Source organism: Scyliorhinus canicula, chromosome 12 (assembly GCF_902713615.1).
Source record: "Scyliorhinus canicula chromosome 12, sScyCan1.1, whole genome shotgun sequence".
NCBI classification, from domain to species: Eukaryota; Metazoa; Chordata; class Chondrichthyes; order Carcharhiniformes; family Scyliorhinidae; genus Scyliorhinus; species Scyliorhinus canicula.
Window position 1 is genome coordinate 104,203,519 of NC_052157.1, and position 9,600 is coordinate 104,213,118.

Sequence of the window (9,600 nt, forward strand, 5' to 3'; positions counted from 1 at the left end):
TCCCAGTCCCGGAATCCCAGGAATTTGTGGGCAACATGGTAGCATGGTGGTTAGCACTGTGGCTTCACTTGGCCAGGTTCAATTCCCTGCTGGGTCACTGTCTGTGCGGCATCTGCACGTTCTCCCTGTGTCTGCGTGGGTTTCCTCCGGGTGCTCCTATTTCCTCCCACATCCAAAGACATGCAGGTTAGGTGGATTGAGCATGCTAATTTGCCCTAAGTGTCCAAAAAGGGTTTAGATGCATTGTTGGGTTAGGGGGCTAGGGTGGAAGTGAGGGCTTAAGTGGCTCCTTCTGCACTGTATGTTCTATGTTAATCAGTCTGGTAAACCTCACCCTATAGCAAGAACATCAATTCCCACTTGGGTGACTGTCTGTGTCGAGTTTTCACGTTCTCCCTGTGACTGCATGTTTCCTCTTGGTGTTGCAGTTTAAAAAAAATAATCTTTATTGTCACAAGTAGGCTTACATTAACACTGCAATGAAGTTACTGTGAAAAGCTGCTAGTTGCCACATTCCGGCACCTGTTCGGGTACACAGAGGGAGAATCAGAATGTCCAAATTACTTTACAGCACATCTTTGGGCTGTGGGAGGAAACCGGAGCACCTGGAAGAAATCCACGCAGACACAGGGAGAACGTGCAGACTCCGCACAGACAGTCATCCAAGCCGGGAATCGAACCTGGGACCCTGGCGCTATGAAGCGATAGTGCTGACCATTGTGCTACCATGCCGCCCACAGTCCAAAGATGCGCCGGTTAGATGGATTGCTCCTGCTAAAATGACCACTTAAGTGTGCAAAGATGTGCAGGTTAGGTGGGGTTACGGGGATAGGGTGAGGGACTGGGCCTAGATAGGGTGCTTTTTCAGAGGATCAGTGCATGGGCCGAATAGCCTCCTTCTGCACTTTCATAGAATTTCATAGAATTTACAGTGCAGAAGGAGGCCATTCAGCCCATCGAGTCTGCACCGGCTCTTGGAAAGAGCACCCTACCCAAGGTCCACACCTCCACCCTATCCCCGTAACCCAGCAACCCCACCCAACACTAAGGGCAATTTTGGACACTAAGGGCAATTTAGCATGGCCAATCCACCTAACCTGGACGTCATTGGACTGTGGGAGGAAACCGGAGCACCCGGAGGAAACCCACGCAGACACGGGGAGAACGTGCAGACTCCTCATAGACAGTGACCCGTGCCGGGAATCGAACCTGGGACCCTGGCGCTGTGAAGCAATTGTGCTAACCACAATGGTACCGTGCTGCTGTAGGGATTCTATCCTTCCTCAGATAAGGAGACCAAAACTGCACACAATATTCCAGGTGTAGTCTCACCAAGGCCCTGTATAATTACAACAAAACATCCCTGCACCTGTACTCGAATGCTCTCGCTATGAAGGCCAGCATACCATTTGCCTTCTTTACCGCCTGCTGCCCCTGAACACAATTAAGCAAATACCCATGAAGAAAAATAAACAGCAACTTATTATGTTTTATAAATAAATAGTATGTGTTCATTCAAAAAATTAAACAAAATACAAATTATGATCAAATTTGGTACAATGTAAAACACTAGCAGTGACACTTACTGCTTTGACCTGCTTCATACATGAACAATTACACAAGTCCAGATATAGTAAGTTGACTCTGTAACAGCATTACTATTGAGGGTTTAGGCCTCGATTCATGAATCTCTGCCATCACAGCACACTCAGTGGAGAGGTTTCATATTATTTCATGTTACTTTTGATATGCTATTTGGAAGCGAGGTCAAAAAAACGTAGAGAAGGATAATTAGTTACGAAATGCTTAAAACTGTAGTTAAACTGAAAATCTATTGATTTTTTAAAAATCCAAACCAATTGCAGCCAAGGCTAGAATGACAACAGTGGTCTTATGTAATGAACAAGAAACTGCAAATGCACAAGTCAGTCAGCATTTGAAAATACAAGTTGATGCTTCAAGTAAAAACCCAATATCACAAATGATGTGGGATTTTCCAAAACAATGACGTGTCCTTCCTTTTTTCATATAAAACATGGCTAAATTTTCCCCTTCACGAAGATACTTAGGCCAACACTATGACATAGGTCAGCTAAAGCAGCACTGACCAGGAATTAAGATTAGTTACTTCTTGGTCTGCATTTATGTCACCAGAATTTGTTTCAGTACGTCTCTGAGATTTAAGCAACTAGCAATTTACTGTGAAAAACAAAATGGAAACTAGCGCAAGAATTCACACAGATTACAGTATGGGATACATTAGAACGACAAACCAAAACAAGCTTGTCCATTAAGTTATTAAAATTAACAAAAATACACATACATGAACGGCAACTCATTCAAAAACAGGAATCCTTCCTTCATTCTGAACTATTTTGCTTTTGTCCCCAGAATCCCCAATCCAGCAAATCAATGATACTTCAGAGTTCTAAGGTTTATTTTTTGACTTGGCTATTCCTTCCTCTAGCTGTCTGGATGGGTTTGTTGAGTTAAGGCAGTTTTCTCACAATGAGTCTTTCATGGGCCGTCTGAGTCAGTGCAATCATGTTTGGAAACAACTGGGAACCAAATGGTGAAAAAGTGTCCGGTGGCAATGTTCAGGCACTGAAGAATCCACATTTGCGCAGGCACCAATAAAGTCTTTTCAATCATAAGAGGAGAAATCCTCCCCCATTTTGAATATTTTCGTTTGCTTCCCACTATCTCCAATCTCGTAAATCAAGGCTACCCGGAGATGTCTTGGGTTATCTTCTGCCGGAGTTAGAGTTATTTTTCCTTTTATCACAGTGTCCTGGAATACTTGGACAGGCTCATCCAGATAAAGCAAGGACTGTTTCCAATGGGTTTCCTCTGCAAAGGGTGAAGTAGACAAGACAACTGGCTCGCGTTCATCAGCATGAGCATCAAATGCCACATGGTCATCAGCACAACGATTAAATATTTGAATGTTGCCACCATTGGCTGTGACTGTACGGTGGCTGCTGGCAGTGGGATTGACAGTGTAAGCACTGGGTACAGAGGAAGCAAAAGCAGTGGATGCACGACGACCATCGCTGTTGGCACTGTTTTCAAACTGACCATCGTCATTGTGCCTAGAAGCTTGACGGCCATCAACAGTGGAAGTGGCTGCATGGTTGTCACTGGCACTGTCTGAGCGGGCAGAAGTGGGAAAGATAACGGAAAACCAGATGGCGAAGGCATGCATGGTAGCGATGCCAAATGAGGAGGTGGTGAAGAGGCCACCCAGCCTCCCGAGCTGCTGCTCAGTGACCGTGTAGAGGTTGATGGTGGCGAACATAGAGGGCCGGGCCCAGGACGTCCTCGCCGTGCAGAGCGCCCACTGCCATCTCGTCGTTCATGAGGCAGCGGCGGGCGAAGGCGGCCATGCAGGACATATCCACCCCATGCTGCTCCTTGACCCCGGCCCAGAAGGATAGGCGTTCCTGAAGGGCTGGATCGCTGACCGGAGCGATGAAGAGCTCGGCCTGGCAGGGGAAGAGCAGGCCACCCGGTTTGAGCCAGTGGTCCCGGGCATGGAGCACGCTGCGGAGCATCGACTCGTACATGAGGCCGTAGCCCATCCACTCGCTGACGATGGCGTCCACCCTCTCGGGCAGTCTGGCCTCCTCCACTCGGCCCCTCAGCACCGAAATGCGGCCACTCAACCCATTGGCCTCGACTACCTCCCGTGCGCGCTCCGCCATTACTACGCTCGCCTCCGCCGCGTACACGCGCGCCGCTCCCGCCTGCGCGCAGAAGACGCTGAGGATCCCCGTGCCCGCGCCCACGTCCAGCACGGTGCGGCCCCGCAGCAGTCCAACTCCAGCCCCAGGCTGCGGCCCGGGCCTAGCCGCCTCCCTCCTCCTGCTGCCCTGCTGCAGAGCCCGGCGGTAACAGCCGGTCCGGGCCGTGTCCGCGATCATCTCCTCATGGATGGACACATCCGAGTACGAGTGGAAATAAGCGCCGTCCTGGCGGTCTCGGGCCTCCGCCTCGGCGCCCTGCCACTCCCGGGCCTCCGCCTCGGCCCCCGGCCACTCCCGGGGCTCCAGCCGCGGCCTCTCCCGAGCCTCCAGCCGCGGCCTCTCCCGGGGCTCCAGCCCCGGACTCTCCCGGGGCTCCAACCGCGGCCTCTCCCGGGGCTCCAACCGCGGCCTCTCCCGGGGCTCCAGCCCCGGACTCTCTCGGGGCTCCAGCCGCGGCCTCTCCCGTGGCTCCAACCGCGGCTTCTCCCGGGCCTCCAGCCCCGGACTCTCCCGGGGCTCCAACCGTGGCCTCTCCCGGGCCTCCAGGCCCGGACTCTCCCGGGGCTCCAGCCGCGGCCTCTCCCGGGCCTCCAGCCCCGGACTCTCCCGGGCCTCCAGCCGCGGCCTCTTCACCTGATGCGGCTCCATTACTGAATGCTGGGCTTAGGGCTCATGGTGTTTGTCGGTGCCGGGCCCCGGCCTGCCCTGTGCTGCCTGCCCTGCCTGGGGAGCTGGAGTCTCTGATTCCCGCTATGCCTCAGCCCAGAGCTGCCCCCTCGCTGCCAGTCTGCAGCCCAGCCCCACCCCCTGGGATCCTCACACTCACTGAGCTACAGCCACAGCCTGACATTCCCCTTCAATGCCAGCTGCTGCCGTACTGCAGGGCACCGGCAACTGGCATTGGGCCAGCTGTCACCAGGCTGGGGACTGGCCAGCTGTCACCGGTGTCTGAAGACAGGCCAGCTTTCACTGGCTACAGGCTAGCTGTCACCAGTGTCCGGCAGTGGGCCAGCTTTCACCGGTTCCCGGCAGCCAACCAGCTTTCACTGGTGTCTGGCGGCTGGCCAGCTTTCACTGGTGTCTGGCAGCGTGCAGCTTTCACTGGTGACCGGCGGCCAGCCAGCTTTCACCGGCAGCCGGCCAGCTTTCACCGGTGCCTGGCAGCAGGCCAGCTTTCACTGGTGTCCGGCAGCCGGCCAGCTATCACCAGTGTCCGGCGGCCAGCTTTCACCGGTGTCTGGCAGCCGGCCAGCTTTCACCGGTGTCCGACGGCCGGCCAGCTTTCACCGGTGTCTGGCAGCCGATCAGCTTTCATTGATATCCGGCGGCCGACCAGCTTTCACTAGTGTCCGACGGCCGGCCAGCTTTCACCGGTGTCCGACAGCCGGCCAGCTTTCACCAGTGTCCGACGGCCGGCCAGCTGTCACCGATGTCTGGCGGCAGGCAACTGTCACTGGTGTCTGGCAGCGTGTCAGCTTTCACCGGTGTCCGGCGGCCAACCAGCTTTCACTGGTTGTAGTCTCGGGATAATGGAGTTGATTAATTACAGATCAGCCTGCAACACTGAAACATAACATAAGGAAAGCCTCAGTGGTGGGTAACTTGGGGACCATATGTCCAAAAACACCTATTCCTCCTAAAGATGCTAAACCTACTACATGCCTCGAATATGTACTTGGAAATGCATTTCCCTTCCCGTAACTGTTTAAACACAGATCTTACAGCTATACACATGAGGACTTTATTACAAGCCAGATGTCTGCACCCTAGCCATGTATCAATGATAGCACTTTCATGAGTCAGATATGTTCAACTTCCACTCCAGGCACTTGAGAACTAAATCTAGGTTGCCACTTAGATAACACTGAGGAAGTGCTGCACAATTGGGTCAAAGTTGGACCATTATGTGGGATCTTGAACTGAGGCTCCATTTGCCCACTCAAGTGGATGTAAAAAAGGCCCTTTGGAATATTTAGAAGAGGAAGTCAGTGCTCTGCTGTATCTTGGCCAATATTTATTCCTCAGTGGTCAATTTTCACGTTGCTGTTAGTGGGACTTTGCTGTATGTAGGATGGTTGCAGCATTTCTTACATTACAACAGTGATTCCCTTGTTAAACTTGATGATAAAGTTTTTATTCTTTTTTTTTCTTATATTTCGGCACCTGGTCAAAGCTGGAGTTCTGCATTTGTAAATATGAGTAAAAATGATTACCCAACCTCTTTCCCTGAAATGACAATCGCTTTCTACAAATTCTATCTGCAAATTTTCCGAGTGAGTAGATAACACATCTTGTGGGGACAAAAATAAACTGAAGGGTAGCTTCTCTTTAATAGATTTTTTATGGCAAGGCACAATGACTGCTTCTTGCTCTGATACTCTAGATAACGAAAGGCCGTCTCTATTATAAAAGCAAATTAGTGCGGATGCTGGAATCTGAAACAAAAACAGAAATTACTGGACAATCTCTTACTGTGGACAGTCTGGATCATATTGACATTGAAAAGGAGGAGGTATTGGGTCTTTTAAAAGATATTAAGGTAGATATATCTCCTGAGCCGGATAGGATTGACCCCAGAATACTGAGGGAAGCAAGGGAGGAAATTGCTGGGGCCTTATCCTCATTGGCTACAGGTGAGATCCCAGAGGACTGGAGAATAGCTAATGTGTACCGCTGTTTAAGAAAGATAGCAGGGATAATCCAGGAAACTATAGGCCGGTGAGCCTCACATTGGTAGTAGGTAAAGTATTGGAGAGAATTTTCATGGAAAGGATTTTTACCCATTTGGAAACAAATGGACTCATTAGCGATAAACAGCATGGTTCTGTGAAGGGGAGGTCGTGCCGCACGGACTTGATAGAGTTTTTTGGGGAGGTGACATGATCAATAGGAGGAGGATGGTGGATGTTGTTTACATGGACTTCAGTAAAACCGTTGACAAGGTGCCTCATGGTAGACTGTACAAAAAGGTGAAGTCAAATGGGATCAGAGGTGAGGTGGTAAGATGGATACAGAACTGGCTCGGTCACAGAAAGCAGAGGGTAGCAGTAGAAGGGCGTTTCTCTGAATGGAAGGTTGTGACTAGTGGTGTTCCACAGGAATCTGTGCTGGGGCCTCTATTATTTGTAGTATACATAAACGATTTGGAGGAAACTAGCTAGTCTGATTAGTAAGTTCGCGATGACACCAAGGTTGGTGGAGTGGCAGATAGTGTTGAGGATTGTCAGAGGATACAGCAGGCCATTGATAGGTTGGAGACTTGGGCAGAAAAATGGCAAATGGAGTTTAATCCAGACAAATGTGAGGTAATGCATTTTGGTAGGTCTAACAGAGGGGAAATATATCGTAAATAACGGAACTTTATAGCAGAACATTTAGATAGCAGTGGCAGGATCAGTCAGAGTCAGCATGAATTTATGAAGAGAAAATCATGCTTGACAAATCTGTTGGAATTCTTTGAAGATGTAACCAGTACAGTTGACAAGGGGAAGCCAGTCGATGTGGTATATTTGGACTTTCAGAAGACGTTTGACAAAGTCCCGCATAAGAGATCATTGTGCAAAATTAAAGCGCATGGGATTGGGGGAAATGTATTGAGGTGGATAGAAAACTGTTTGGCAGAGAAGAAACGAAGAGTAGGGATTAATGGGTCCTTTTCAAATTGGCAGCCAGTAACTAGTGGGGTACCACAGGGATCGGTGCTGGGACCCCAGCTATTCACAATATATATTAAGGATTTGGATGAGGAAACAAACTATAACATCTCAAAGTTTGCAGATGGTACCAAATTAGATGGGAGGTGAATTGTGATGAGGATGCAGGGATCCTACAGCAAGATCTGGACAGGTTGGGCGAGTGGCCAAATCAATGGCAGATGCAGTATAATTTGGATAAGTGTCAGGTTATTCATTTTGGAAGCAAAAACAGGAAGGCAGATTATTACCTGAATGGTTGTAAATTGGGAGAGAGGAGTGCGCAGCGGGATCTGGGTGTCCTTGTGCACCATTTGCTGAAGGTAAGCATGCAGGTGCAGCAGGCAGTAAAGAAGGCTAATGGTGTGTTGGCCTTCATTGCAAGAGGTTTCGAGTACAGAAGCAGGGATGTGTTGCTGCAATTGTACAGGGCCTTGGTGAGGCCACACCTGGAGTATTGTGTGCAGTGTTGGTCTCCTTCTCTGAGGAAGGATGTTCTTGCTCTCGAGGAAGTGCAGAGAAGGTAAACCAGACTGATTCCAGGGATGGCGGGACTGTCATATGAGGAGAGATTGACTAGGTTGGGATTGTTCTCGCTGGAGTTCAGAAGAATGAGGGGGGATCTCGTAGAGACTTATAAAATTCTAACAGGACTAGACAGGGTAGATGCAGGGAAGATGTTACCAATGATGGGTGTGTACAGAACCAAGGGTCACAGTCTGAGGATTCAGGGTAAACCATTTCAGACAGATAAGGAGACATTTCTTCACACAAAGAGTGGTGAGCCTGTGGAATTCATTACCACAGAAAGTAGTTGATGCTAAACTTTGAATATATTCAAGAGGCGGCTAGATATAGCACTTGGGGAGAATGGCATCAAAGGCTATGGGGAGAAAGCAGGATTAGGCTATTGAGTTGGATGATCAGCCATGATCGGGATGAATGACGGAGCAGGAATATAGAAGGTCAGAGAGATCTGGACATGAGGTCCACAGATCTTTGAAAGTGGCAACACAAGTGGACAAGGTAGTCAAGAAAGCATACGGAATGCTTGCCTTCATTGGATGGGGCATTGATTATAGAAACTGGCAAGTCATGCTGCAGTTGCATAGAACATTGGTAGGGCCACACTTGGAATATTGCACACAGTTCTGGTCACCACACGACCAGAAGGATGAGGAGGCTTTGGAGAGGGTGTAGAGGAGGTTTACCAGGATGTTGCCTGGTCTGGAGAGTGTTAGCAATGTGGTGAGGCTGAATAGACTCGTACTGTTTTCATTAGGGGCTGGTTCAGCACACTGGGCTGAATAGCTCGCTTTGAAAGCAGACCAAGGCAGGCCAGCAGCACGGTTCAATTCCCGTATCAGCCTCCCCGAACAGGCGCCGGAATGTGGCGACTAAGGGCTTTTCACAGTAACTTCATTGAAGCCTACTTGTGACAATAAGCAATTTTCATTTCATTAGAACAACAGAGGTTGAGGGGTGACCTGATAGAGATCTACAAGATTATGATGGGCATGGATAGAGTGGATGGGCAGGCACTCTTTCCCAGGGTGGAGGGGCCAGTCATCAGGGGGCAAAGGTTTAAGGATCCGTGGGGTAATGTTTAAAAGGTGATGTGCGAGGCAGATTTTTTACACAGAGGGTGATGAGCGCCTGGAACGTGTTACCAGGGGAGGTTGTGGAAGCAGATAAATTAATAGTGTTCAAATGCATCTTGACAAATACATGGATAGGTTGTGTATAGAGGGATACGGCACAAGGAATTGCTTTTGGGCACAAGGAAGTGCTTTTGGCCAAGGTTGGCATCGTGACCGGTACAGGCTTGGAGGGACGAAGGGCCTGTTCCTGTGCTGTATTGTTCTTAGTTCTTAATCTCAGCAGGCCTGACAGCATCTGTGGGGAGAGAAGGTAGCTAATGTTTCCAGTCTGGATGAATTTGCCACCCACCTCTATTACTTTAAATCAATTTGTCAGCTTTGGTAGGTCATTCTGTCATTCGTTTATGGGATGTGGGCATGGCTGGCCATTTACTGCCCATTCCTAATTGCCCTTGAGAAGGTGGGGGGTGAGCTGTCTTCTTGAACCACAGCAGTCTGTGTGATGTAGTTGCACCCAATGTGCTGTCAAGGAAGGAGTTCCAGGATTTTGACCCAGTGACA

The 9,600-nt window shown here is 49.6% G+C and overlaps 1 protein-coding gene across 1 annotated transcript; it reads right to left on the reverse strand.

Annotated features, from left to right (window-relative positions):
* Positions 1-1,469: 1,469 nt before the first annotated feature.
* On the reverse strand, positions 1,470-4,752 carry LOC119974611 (protein arginine N-methyltransferase 6-like). Its single transcript, XM_038813645.1, is given in 2 exon segments — positions 1,470-3,310; positions 3,312-4,752. Coding segments are annotated over 2 exon segments (1,749 nt in total). The 5' UTR covers positions 4,395-4,752; the 3' UTR covers positions 1,470-2,644.
* Positions 4,753-9,600: the final 4,848 nt, after the last annotated feature.